The sequence below is a fragment of the Heterocephalus glaber genome, unplaced genomic scaffold, assembly GCF_053883595.1.
Source record: "Heterocephalus glaber isolate CG9 unplaced genomic scaffold, H.glaber_assembly_v1.0 deba00001553, whole genome shotgun sequence".
NCBI classification, from domain to species: Eukaryota; Metazoa; Chordata; class Mammalia; order Rodentia; family Bathyergidae; genus Heterocephalus; species Heterocephalus glaber.
Genome location: NW_028258344.1, coordinates 10,250,766 through 10,264,242, shown reverse-complemented (window position 1 = coordinate 10,264,242; position 13,477 = coordinate 10,250,766). Strand labels below are relative to the sequence as shown.

At 37.3% G+C, this 13,477-nt stretch overlaps 1 protein-coding gene across 9 annotated transcripts in view; it reads left to right on the top strand.

Moving 5' to 3' along the window:
* Pde7a (phosphodiesterase 7A) overlaps positions 1-13,477 on the top strand; it is a 169,077-nt gene that overhangs the window by 75,363 nt on the left and 80,237 nt on the right. For 3 of the 9 annotated variants that reach the window (XM_087190403.1, XM_087190404.1, XM_087190400.1), the window contains exon 1: positions 10,073-13,311. The exons of 3 other annotated variants lie outside the window; for them this stretch is intronic. Coding sequence is in view for 1 of the 6 variants with exons in the window: in XM_004842121.4 (XP_004842178.1) it covers positions 13,252-13,311 (60 nt within the window). In the remaining 5 variants the exon portion in view is untranslated. Of the gene's footprint in view, positions 1-10,069; positions 13,312-13,477 lie in introns of those variants that run through there. 3 more of the 9 variants (XM_087190402.1, XM_087190401.1, XM_004842121.4) reach the window with 2 other exon arrangements.

Sequence of the window (13,477 nt, the reverse complement as noted above, 5' to 3'; positions counted from 1 at the left end):
TCTACCTAACCTCTGTTCCAACTGGTTCAGAGTTTCTATTTTAATATTTAGATCTTTAATCCATTTTGATTTTAGTTTAGTGCATGGTGAGAGATATAGGTCTAGTTTTAATCTTTGGCAAGTTGAAGCCCAATTTTTCCAGCACCATTTATTAAAGAGGCTATCTTTCCTCCAGTGAGGGTGTTTGGCTCCTTTATCGAAGATGAGATGGCTGTGTGTGTCTGGTGTTGTTTCTGCATCTTCTAATCTGTTCCACTGGTCCTCAAGTCTGTTTCTTTGCCAGTACCATGCTGTTTTCATCACAGTAGCTTTGTAGTAGAGTTGCAGGTTGGGGATTGTGATACCCCCTGGCATGTTTCTGTTACCTAGAATTGCTTTTGCTATTCTGGGTCTCTTCTTGTTCCAAATGAATTTTTGGATTGTTTTCTCGAGGTCTATGAAGTATGCTGCTGGGATCTCAATTGGAATTGCATTGAATCTATATAGCAGTTTTGGAAGTATGGCCATTTTCACTCTATTAATCCTTCCTACCCAGGAGCAGGGGATGTCTGTCCATTTTCTGATATCATCTTCAATCTCTCTTTTCAGAGTGCTGTAGTTTTCAGAGAAGAGGTCTTTGATTTTTTTCATTAGGTTTATTCCTAGGTATTTCAGTTTTTTGGATGCTATTGTGAAAGGAATTGTTTGCCCTATTTCTCTCTCAGTCAGTGTGTCATTTGTGTAGAGGAAAGCTATTGATTTTTGTGTGTTGACCTTGTGACCAGCTACTTGACTGAATTTGGTTATTAAGTCTAGAAGACTTTTGGTGGAGTTCTTGGGGTCTTCTATATAGATTCTCATGTCATCTGCAAATAATGACAGTTTGATTTCTTCATTTCCTATCTTTATTCCTTTTATTTCTTTCTCTTGTCTAATTGCCGTGGCTGTTTCCAGAACTATATTGAACAAGTGTGGTGATAGTGGACATCCTTGTCTTGTTCCTGATTTTAATGTGAAGGATTTCAGTTTTTGACCATTTAGTATGATATTGGCTGTTGGTTTTTCATAGATGGCTTCTATCAGTTTGAGGTAGAGACCATCTATTCCAATTTTTTGTAGGGTTTTTATCATAAATGCATGTTGGATTTTGTCAAATGCTTTTTCTGCATCTATGGAGATAATCATACGGCTTTTGTCCTTGGCTCTATTGATAGTGTATTACATTGATTGATTTGTGTATGTTGAACCATCCCTGCATCCCTGGGATGAATCCTACTTGATCAGGGTGTATGATCTTCTTGATGATCTTCTGCATTCTATTTGCCAGTATCTTATTAAGGATTTTTGCATCTATGTTCATTAGTGAGATTGGCCTATAGTTCTCCTTTTCAGTTGGGTCTTTCTCTGCTTTGGAGATAAAGGTGATGCTTGCTTCCAGGAATGAATTTGGGAGTATTGCTTCCCTTTCAATTTCATTGAAGAGTTTACAGTAGTGGCAGCAGTTCCTCTCTAAATGTCTTGTAGAATTCAGCAGTGAAGCCATCAGGGCCTGGGCTTTTCTTAGTTGTTAAGTTTTTAATTACGTTTTCAATTTCATTAGTTGATATTGGGTTGTTTAGAATTCTTAGGTCTTCTTCATTCAACTTTGGTAATTCATATGTATCTAGGAATCTGTCCATTCTGTGTTTTCCATCTTATTGGTGTATAGTTTCTGGAAGTAGGTATTGATGATCCTCTGGATTTCTGCTGGGTCTGTTGTAATTTCACCCTTTTCATTCCTAATTGCATGGATTTGGGCCTTTTCTTTCCTTTTTCTGCTAAGGTTGGCTAAGGGTTTGTCAATTTTGTTGATTCTTTCAAAGAACCAACTCTTGGCTTCATTGATTTTTTGTATTGTTTCCTTAGTCTCCATTGCATTGATTTCTGCTCTGATCTTTATAATTTCCTCCCTTGTATGAGCTTTGGGTTTGTCCTGCTCTTCTTTTCCTAGAAGCTTGAGGTTCAGCATCAGGTTGTTTAATTGGGCTCTTTCTGTTTTCCTAATATGCATATTCACTGCTATGAATTTCCCTCATAAGACTGCTTTCATTGTGTCCCATAGATTCCAATATGTTGTATTGTCATTGTCATTTAATTGAAGGAACTGTCTGATTTCCTCTTTAATTTCCTCTTTGACCCATTGGTTATTCAGAAGTGTGTTGTTCAATTTGCATGTGTTTATGAAATTTTTACAGTTTCTTTTGCTATGGATCTCCAATTTCATCACACTATGGTCTGATAATATACAGGGGATAACTTCATTTCCTTTGCACACACTTAAACATGTTCTATGTGTGAGTATGTGGTCTATTTTTGAGAATGACCCATGTGCAGCTGAGAAGAATGTGTATTCTGACTTTGTGGGGTAGAAGACTCTATAAACATCTGTTAAGTTCATTTGTTCAAGAGTTCGATTGAGTTCTGGTATTTCAGTACTTATTTTTTGTCTAGTTGATCTATCTGTTTGTGACAGTGGGGTGTTGAGGTCCCCCACTACAATTGTATTAGTGCATATATGACTTTTCATGTCCGTTAGTATTTGTTTTATATAGTTGGGCAGAGTAGTGTTTGGTGCATAGATATTTATGATTGTCATCTCTTCCTCTTGGATCCTTCCCTTTACAAGGATGTCGTGTCCTTCTTCATCTCTCTTAATCAGTGTTGGTTTGAAATCTACTTGATCTGCCAAGAGGATAGCTACTTCTGCTTTTTTTCAGGTTCCCGTCGCATGGAGTATTGTTTTCCACCCTTTAACTTTCAGTCTATGAGTTTCCTTTTGAATTAAGTGTGTTTCTTGTATGGAGCATATTGTTGGATTTTGCTTCATGACCCATCCTGCCAGTCTATTTCTTTTGATTGGTGAATTGAGACCATTAACGTTGATGGTTATAACCTAAACGTATTGCCTTATCATTGCCATGACTTTTTCTTTTTGTTGGGTTCTCCCCCTTTACATTTAATTTCTTGTCATGACAGATGGGTTCATTCTGCTTTGCTTCCTGCAGTTGTGATCCTCAATGTCTGTTCCTAGGATATTGTGTAAAATTCTTTGGAGTGCTGGTTTGGTATTCACAAAGTTCCTAAGGTGCTCTTTGTCATGAAACTGTCTTATTTCTCCATCAATTTTGAAAGATAGTTTTGCAGGGTACATCAATCTGGGTTGGAGGCTGTTTTCCTTTAGGGCTTGGAATATGTCACTCCAAGCTCTTCTTGCCTTGATGGTTTGTGTTGAGAAGTCTGCTGTGATTCTGATGGGCTTTCCTTTGTATGTGATTTGTTTCTTTTCTCTAACTGGTTGTAGAACTTTATTCTTCTGTTGAGTTTCTGGAATCTTAACAATTATATGCCTATGTGTAGATTTTTTTTGATCAAGGCTATTTGGAGTCCTATATGCCTCAGTTATCTATACGTCAAGTTCTTTCCCCCTGCTGGGGAAGTTTTCTGCCATTAGTTCTGCAAAGTTTTTTTTCATGTCATCTGCACTCTCTCCTGTTTCTTCATTGAGCCCAATCAGTCTTATGTTATTCTTCTTTGCATCGTCTAGCAGCTGCTGGATTGATTTCTCATGTTCTCTTACAATTTTGAAACAATTTTTCTTTTCCTGGTCATTAATTGCAATCTTATGTTCTATATCTGAAATTCTGTCCTCACATTGGCTCATTCTGCTGTGTAGACTTTCAGTGGAATTTTTCATCTCCTGGAAATCTATTTGCATCTGTTTTATGGATTCCATTTGTTTCCTATGTTGGGATTCCATCATGTTCCTGAGCTCCTCTCTAGATTTATTAATCATGTCTTGCACTAGGAGCACAATTTCTCCTGTTATCTGAGAAATTATTTCTGATTTTGTTTTTTCCAGATCCCCTTTTGTTGCCAGTTCAGTGGGTCCAGGTGGTTGAGTATCAGAATATTTCATCTCATTTCCCTTTGGGGTTGCTGGAAGGTGATCTGGAAGTCTGGTTTTGAGAGTTATTTATGTGTTTTCTCATTTCGACTCGGAGGGCCCGGGGGTGTGCTGTTGGCACCCATGCGGCTCACCTCCTCTGAGCTGGGAGAGGTGCGCCAGGGGCTGGGAGCAGCAGTAGGGATGGTGGCCCAAAAGCCCCTTCCTCTGGACCAGGAGCAGTGGGATGGCGACTCAGAAGCCCCTGCCTCTGGGCAGGAATTCTTTAAATGCTGAGAACTTGATTAGCTCCAGTGCAGTGGTCTGGTGGTCCAGTGTCCTCTGCGTGTTTGTAGTGTGGAACCAGGTAGCTGTACAGAAAAGAGGCCAACGGAGCGGGGGTCAGGGGGTTGTCCAGTGGATTGTTGCCGGGGCACAGGTTGATTTGGTGTTTTCAGTGTGGCTGGCAACCTCGGGACCACATCCACAGACCTGCCTGTCTGCAGCGGGCTGATTCAGTGTTTTCCGCATGACTCCGTAGTGCTGTAATTCTAAATGGATCTCAAAGTCATCCATCTTCATCTTTCAAGCTGTAACCTTCTGCTCTTTTATCCCATTCACTTATTTTCCATAATTTAATAGTTTTATCATTTGCAGAGAGTAATGTTGCATGAGCAACATTCTGTTGTGGCAACCATCTAATTTTACTAATTTTTTCTTCAATTTCCAGACTTTCCAAATAGTCAAACTTGGGGGCTGGGGATTTAGCTCAGTGTTTCTGCCACCTGCCTCACAAACAGAAGGACCCAAGTTCGATCCTCAGTACCAAAAATAAATAAATAAATAAAATGGAAAAAAGAAAAAAAACCTGCCTCACAAATAGTCAAACTCTGGTTCATGACTTTGGAAGGTACTGTAAACATTATGCTCTCCCCTAGAATGAGGATGGCTTTTATTCTTCCACCACATCCTCATCAATGATGTCCTTCATCTGCAAGAAGCACCACTGGAAGTCTTCTGCCCACTGGGCAGCCACCTCCTCTGGCTCCTGCCATGGCAGCAGTGTGGGACGGAGCCTGCCCAGCCCGAATGAACAAAGTCTTACATATCCATTCAATAAAACATCACAAAATGACAAATAATGAACTGTCAGTATGAGATAATTAATTAATCTTAAGAGTATTCTGTTAAATGAAAGCAGATGTTCAAAACTACATTGTATGTAATTCTAATTTTATTAAATTATATAAATGGCAAAATTAGAGTTACAAAGAGAAGGATGATGCTTACTAGACTTGGGAAGCAAAAAGAAGATTGGCTGCCAAGGGGGTAGAGTCATGGAAATTTTTATATTATGATTATTATAAGAGTGTACTTATTCATCAAAATTCACTGAATTATACCCTAAAACTTCTAAGTTTTATTGTGTAAATTACACCTTAACAATGCTGATTTTTAAAATTATCTTTCAATAATTTTATACTTTTGCCTCTCTATAACTTTCTGATCAAATATACCCAAGAAGTTTAAGGAAAAACAAGACAGAAATCATTAATGCTATGAAACATTTCTGCATGTGGTTAAAATACTAAGGTCCTATAACAGGTTTTTAACTAAGACTAATGTTTTTAAACTAAGTCTAATTTATTAAAATTGCTTTGAGAAATATAAATACAGTAAGTCCCCAAGTTATGAACATTCAAGTTGTGAACTTTCACAGGTGTATATATAAGATTCACATGTGGACTGTAAAAGATTCACTTTGTCAGATTAGGAATGAACCCAATTACAAACATTCTCCCACAGTGGAACTTGCTCTTAAGTCAGGGAGTTGTACACTTAAATTATTTTAGTACTTGCTATGAGCTGAGTACTATGGTAAGGCTAGAGATTGAGGTAAAATTGCATAAGAAATCTTGTGTTTGAAGAGCATTGTGCAGAAGTAACTATGTAAGTAAATATGACAGCAGTATAAACTTTTGTATAACAAATAGTAACAATAAACTCCGGGTCTATTATCATAACACTTTTAGCCTTCATCTACTAATTCCATTATCCTTGATTGTTTTGTGTTTTTTAGTGAATGATTTCTTTCCCTACAATTTGGGGTTGTTTTCTTTATGGTCCTAAGTTATAAATTTTAATTCATCATCCTTAAAAGCATGTTAAATTTTGATCTAGCAAGCAAGTAATTACTTACAAATTTATCTGATTCTTCTAGGTTTATAAGCTTTGTTAGTTTGGGTCTACAATGATACTGTCTGTTAGAACTACATAGATGGGCTAGTAAGCTTTGATAACTTGTAAGGTCTGGCATTTCTGGGGTCTCTATGGAATGTCCCAGATGTTCTAGGAAGTCTTTTCATGTGGTTGGCTGGGTCTCATTGTTGCCCTTTTTCCTCTGGTTGTTCTTTGCCTGGTAGTTATCCTTTTCCTGGTCTTGTGGAGCCTCACTGTGCATATGCCCTGCTTCATATTCAGCCACAGACTTAAGAGGACCCACCTTTAGACTTCTAGAGCTCATTGTGTCCATAGCTCCCTCTTCTGTCTTACTCAGCCCTACAAATTCCAGGTGCATCAGCCTCACTTAACTCTAGTTTCTGCCTCAGCATTGTGAAACTGTTGTGCACTGCAGGATGCCCAGATCCACATCTGGGACTGTGGCCGCCCTATAGGCAGAAACTTGGGAAATCATAGGACTCACCTTGGCTTATTTTTTTTTTACCCCCTTCTCTTAAGTATCAGAGCCCTGTACCACTTGTTTAACTTCTGAAAACATTGTTTCATATTTTCATATTAAAAGCCTAACTTTGTAGTTATTCATAATGGGAGTGTTAGTCCAATACCAGGTTCCTATAATTTATTGAACCTTGTTTGTCCAACATTTAGCTTACCTCTCATAACTTGCACACAGTGCTTTTTCTGCCTGGAGCTCTTTTCCTTACCTTTTGTACCTGCAAACCTTATTAATTCTTTAAGGGTCATATTACATGTCACTTTTTCCTGGTAGTTTTCCTTGAGGCTACCAAATCTGGGGTGGATGTTGTGCTTGAAATTCTCATAGTACCTTACCTTTGCTTGTACCCGTAATTATTTGTTGTACATTATATCCCCAGGGCCTAACACAGTGAAGATCTCAAAAATCAGTCTCTCTTCTTTCAACTATTATGTGTGGAAATAAAATATGTTATTCAATTCAGTATGCCTCAGGAATACTTCAGAATTTTTTGTTTCTCTGATTAGTTTGGAAATTGTAGCAGTTGCCATCTGTATTCTATTTCCTTTTTAAATTGGTCCTATATGCAGAGATTAGTATTTTTCTTTTTTAGCATCTATGTTATAAACATGTTAATACATACTTACCCACAAATAGTGCTCAGTTCATATTATTTTTAGAGGAAAAGTTGGGGTTTTTTTTTTCCTAACATACAAATAAGTATTGTTAAAAAATATCTTTCAAGGGGGCCGGGATTTATCTCAGTGGCGCCACGCCTGCCTTGCAAGTGCAAGGTCCCGAGTTCTATCCCCACTACCAAAAAAAAAGTATCTTTCAGGATAAGCACAGGAACCAGTTAGTTGTTATGGCACCTTTCAGGAAATCAGTGTGGCTAAGTCTCATGTGGGATGTGGTGGTAGATATACGTTTCCATTGAAGAGCTTTTAATAATAGTGCCTTTCTTAGAAAGACATCTTTATTAAATTGAAGAAAATATATTAGTAATATAATAACTTTATCTTTTATTTATAGAAAATAATATTTCTAGTTTTTATTTCACAGGGTTGTGAGTGATTGCATTTTGTTTTAAGGTTACAGGTCATGAATTTGGTTCAGGTTTGCCTTAAGTTTAAAATTAAAACTGTTGGCCCACAAGCAATTATGAGCTGTCAATTATGAGCAGGCTTAGAATTGGTAGAGACCTTGAAGGTCATTTCTTCTAGCCTGCTCCACAAGCTCCTTGACAGAGGCTGGTTTGAGGCAGCTCCTTTCAGATTACACAATTCTAACTGGAGAAAGTTGTTGGAAATTGTAGAAAGTTCCTAGGAAGTCATAATGCATCAAATTCTATTTTCCATAAACTTCTCTTGAAGTTCCATTCCTGCCTTCTGTAATTTTAAAGGATTGTTACTTTTCAGCATATTTTATTGTATAGCAGTTTTAATACCTGTTTTGTCCTGCTTTAAAATTTCTTTTTTGCCTCAAGCATCTCAATTGTAAAAGTTTTCTTCATTTTTATCTGTCTAGTATGTGTGCATCTTCTGTGCTATGCAGACATGAATCCAGTCTTCTAAATGGGGCTTATATTAAGGACAGTTTACCATCCCTGCTTTATATACTTGTCTCATTCCTAATCCCTCCTAAAATTGCCTTCAGTTGCTGTCTTTTATTGACAGGAAGTTTAAAATCTTAAAGTTTTAGCAGGGTGTGGTGCATGCCTGTAGATCCAGATGTTTGGGAGACTGAGGCGGGAGGACCCCTTGAGCCCAGGTCTTCAAGGCCAGCCTAGGCAACATAGTGAGACTGTCTTTTAACACATATACAGCCTTTTAAAAAAGACCAAAATTTTAAGACCTGTTTTCTTTGTTATATCCTTACACTATTTTATGTTGAAATGCAAGCATTTTTTTTCAGTTTTTTAATCAGCATGCTTGTGTACTATTTGTGTTTTATTTGTAAATTTGATATGCTTTTGTCTGCTTTCCATGCCAGGAAATAAACTGTGGAATAAGAAAAGGTCAAATGTAGCTTTCTGTTAGTTACCTCCAGAATTCTTCCACTAGTTCAACATCAAGTACTGTTATCTCTGGGTATGCTGGTTTGGTCAGCTAGATGTCTTCCTAACTGTGTTATGGAGCTTACTTTGCTCTTCATGAGGATGTCACCAGAGACTTTGTGTGCATCCTTGCTGAAATTAAGGGGACCTGATCTGTGACATTCTCTTTATACAACATACTAGTAGCTTTATGCTTGCAGAACACCTGCCACATCTTTTCTGTGTCCAAAGTCAGCAGTTGTTGGAGCTGTGCTACTGTAGTTTGTACTTTTGGAGTTTGTGGCAACCATTGCTGGTATGTTTTGTGACAATTTTCTACTTTTCCATACTTTTTGAAGTGTTATAGCTAAATAAGCAAACCTCTAAGTTCTCTTGACATCACGTGATGGTGTTTTTTGGAAGAAGACTTGAATATTTGTAAAATGTCAAAGTGTTTTTATTATTTCCTTCATACTAGGAGGAATCACATAGCTGTTTCCATCAAATATTGCAACACTGTATGAGAAAAAATAATTCAGAGCTCTAAATCTACATGAGAGAAAGGTCTTAATGGAGTGGTAAAGTTCTCATATTACCAATTCCTTTTAAGTAATTGTTGTTGTTGTTGTTAATGGAACCCTAACTTTTTTCTCAATTTTATATCTCTTGAAATTCATACCATTTGAAAAATAAGCCCTGGTTTTTAGGAAAAGAATCAAATCAGTATTCCACTCTCATTTATTTGTTATTAAAGTAGGCTGGTAGTCAAGCACAATTGAAAGGTTTTTACTAAAGTGTTCCCATTTTTTCTACTATAAATTTGGCTGTAGTTTTCTACAGACACTACATTTGTAAAAAGAACTGTGATAGGCTATTTCTGTCCATGGGATTCCAAAATTATAGACACTGATGTCAATGTAGATGAGGTTAGCCTAATTTGGTCAAGAGAAGGACATGCTGAGTCTCTATATAGCTAAAGGCTATTGCCAAGATTGACAGGTGTCCTGTGGATGGCAGAGAGTCCCACAGATAAAATTTGCTCTTGGATTACTTTTCTAAGAAACAGTTATTAAAGTCATTCCTTTTTTCTATTGATCACTTGCAAAATGGTGAGGTCTGCTTTTAACTTAGGTTTTCAAATACTATATTAGCCTTATGCATACCCAAGAAAGATAGAGTTTTATACTTTCTTTTCAGAGTATAAAATTCTATTTTGAAAGTTTAGTACTAATTTTTCTGGAATAGTCAATCAATTTATTATAACCCTGTCATGTTTTACTAAGCATTTGAGACACTTAAGAAAACAGTTAATGTAAAAGAATACATTTATTATTAGTGTAACAGAGGCAGTTAATTTGATAACAGCCTTTGTTTTTTCTTATTGAAAAATGTTTTATTAAGAAAAACATTATAACTTACCCAGATAAATTAGTATTATTGTATCTTAAGAAAAAGATTTTAAAGCCGTTAGTTTCATGACATTGATAAAGTTAAACATACTAGTTTAAGAAAAATGTATTGACTGAGATTTTGTAAGATTTGAGTAATGTAAATATGTCATTAGCAATGAGGACTCTGATTTTAGATATAAGCTAAATAGCTATTTTTATTCAAATAGGATATTTTCTGATCTGAGAGGATTGTGTCAGTTATCTCTGTGTTACAGTGTTAAATGTATAGTAGAAACATAAGAAGTAAATTTGGGGGGAATCGTTCTAGGAAATTAATAATACCAGCTAGTATGAGAAATGAAAGTCAAGAGTCTGTTCCTACCTGGGATCAGAGGTTTCCCAGGCACTCAACAGCCCTGTGCAAGTTTGCGCAGAGGATGACTATGTGAGTGCAGTTAGGCCCAGAGTTTAGGTGAAACTATAGCAGTGAGGACATTATCATCTTTTAAGTCTTTTTAAGAAATTTGCTAAAATTTATAAAAAGTCCACCATGAGCTAGCTATTTAAAAAAATAGTGATATCATTTAACTCCCATGAAGGAGATAAAAATATGGCAAAATAAGGTGGATTTTCCCAGGGTCACTCAGCTTGTGGCAGCAAAGAAATAGGTTGTAGGCTTTCATCTCCTAGATCAGTAGAGTTTTGAAATGGTAAAAAAAATATTCTCAATAGAAATTAATTTAAATGAGAGAACTGGGGCTGGAGGTATAGCTCAGCTGCAGCACACTTTCCTTGTATGTGTGAGGCCCTAGGTTCATTCCCCAGCACCACAAAAAATAAATGAGAAAACTTTTGGGAACTTACTTTCTTAAACTATCTCTTTTTCACTCTGTAGCTCAATTTTAGTTCTTTCCCTTCTCTTTTAGACTAAAAGAAACTACAGATTCTTGCACTTCCATAAAGCCAAAAAGACCTCTATAAAAATATTTAAGCATTGTATGAAAAACAATACAGTAAGCTTGTATTTACTTCTCAAAATTTGACACTGTTCAAGCAGCTGATTGGAAGGGAAGTACAAAAAGGTGAAAAGAGAAGCATTCCTGGGCTGAGCATCATAGTAATGAGCTGATTCGTACTATGCAACTCAGACTACAGTGGCCAAGAAGTAACCTTGAAGTCCTTGCTAGCCACTGGCCCTGACTGCATAGCCTCCCACGTTTGAGTTGGGCTAAAATACACTTTGCTGCTCTGTCCCATTCCTGAATATCCTGGGTGTTTGATTGCTGGAACCTTATTGAAACAGAGTAATGAACAGCCCCAATAGTATATCAAAACCAACCCATGACAAAATAAAAACATTATTTTGACTCATGCAAGGATTAGCATATTGCAGTTTGTTAGCTATGTGGCAAGAAGTGAAAATTTTGTGGCCATGTAATGAATTATTTCAATTTAGGGAACTATTTAGACATGTACATTAATTTAGACTGCATTTTGACATTGTCGAATTAATGTCTTACGAGTAAACTTTTTGTGCTGAGGATTGGGTAATGAAAATAACATTATTAAACTATTTGGGCTCTTTTTTAATATTTTTGAGCCATCATTTGTGTACTGTGGATATGCAGATGATTGTCTCCTCGAGGCTACTGTTATCTCCCAAATATTTATTTCTTCATTCAGGCCAGGAGCTTGTCACCTCTCTCCAGAACCTCTGCAATGGCAGCCTCACTGCACATCCAGCCCCAGCCCTACTCAGTTACACCGACCAGAGTGTTCTTTCTAAAATCAGAATCTGCCCACCTTTTTTACCAGGGTGAAGACAAGATACTTTTATAAGGCTTCTAGGAGGCCCTGCAGGGCCCACCTCTGTTCGCTGCTGCTGAAGCCCCATCAGGACCTGCCTTCCTGCTCTCTAGTTGCCCCATTCTTTCTGTCTTTTGGACTTGCCCTGCTTGGCTTTGCCTCACTCTTCGGCCCTGGCATCTGTTCTTCTAGCTGCAGGATTGTATCTCCCCTCTATTTCATGATCATGTCCTGTCATGTTTCATCTCAGGGACATTTCTGTGACTTTGGAAAGATGTTCCTTATGTCTTAACTAAACCAGACCCAGGCTTTCTAGGCAGTTCCTGCTACTTCCTGGCACTTGTTACTGGTGCATTTTTGTGTTTCTTTACATAATTTGATTAATGCAGACTTTAAACTGTGTCACAAGGTCAGGAGCCATGTCTACATTTATTCAGTGATTATATCCTTGCTATTTAGCGTAGGATCTGCACATAATAATGACTTAACTTCTGCTGAATACTTGAAAATTTGATGAAATCCTTTTCCTCGGCAGTAGTGCCTATATACTGCTAGCTGCAAAGGGTGATCATGAAGATGAATGAGTGGAGGCACACTTTATTAGTCATGGGAATACATGTACCAAAATATTATAAACTACATTGTCAAGTGGGTTTGAAAATAATATACCTTTTAATTATTTGGAAATACACTATTAGACTGGCCTTTTTCAATAAGCCCAAAATGAATGAATTATATAAGTAGCAGAGACAATATTTATGATAGCCTATGACATTCACAAAGTAATCCAAAGGAAATAAAAAGTTGAAGAAATTTGATGTTAAAAATTGAAAAGAGTGCCAGGAGTGGTGGCACACGACTGTAATCCCAGCACTTGGGAGGCAGAGGCAGGAGGATTGCTATGAGTTTGAGGCCAGCCTGAACACAAAGCGAGACCTTGTCTCAAAAAAAAAGTTGAAAAAAGTAAAATACATTAATATTTCTAAATACAAGAGCATCAAGCCTGTGAAACAGGTCTATGTGGAAAGAATGAGGAAATTTTTAGTCATGGCAAATATTCTTTGAAAATCATTTTGCAGCCTGACACCTCTTTTCTATTTTGTGAGATTGTTAGGTCAGTTAGGGAACTTTTCCCTCTTCCAATAATACTTTAGCTGTTCTGCCCCAGCACCAGGATTGTGGCATTAGGCATGCGCTGGGCAAGAAGGCTGGCTGGGCCCTGCATTCTCTCAGAGGTCAGGTGATCACTGTTGGAAAGCAGCTGCCTGAGGCTTATGGCAATCAATGCCCCTCTCTTCTGCCTCTGGACAGCTGGTTATTTATCAGACTCCTGAGAAGTCTTTCTTGCTCATTGCCCACTGGGAGAAGAGAGATATTATGCAGCAGGCTTTTGATTGATCCAATGGGAATTACATTGATCTGGTGTCTGGCCTTGGTTCTTATCAAGTGGATCACCTCTAAGGTAGGGATTTAGGGATTGTGCCATTAATCATTAATTTGCATATTAGCTAGAAATGAAATAGCTACACAATTTTCTTCTTCTTTTGTAACAGTTTTTATTTTGTTGATTAAAGGAACTATGAGTTCTACCTGTCAGCTAAAATGCTTAAAATTATAATTTGTAATTT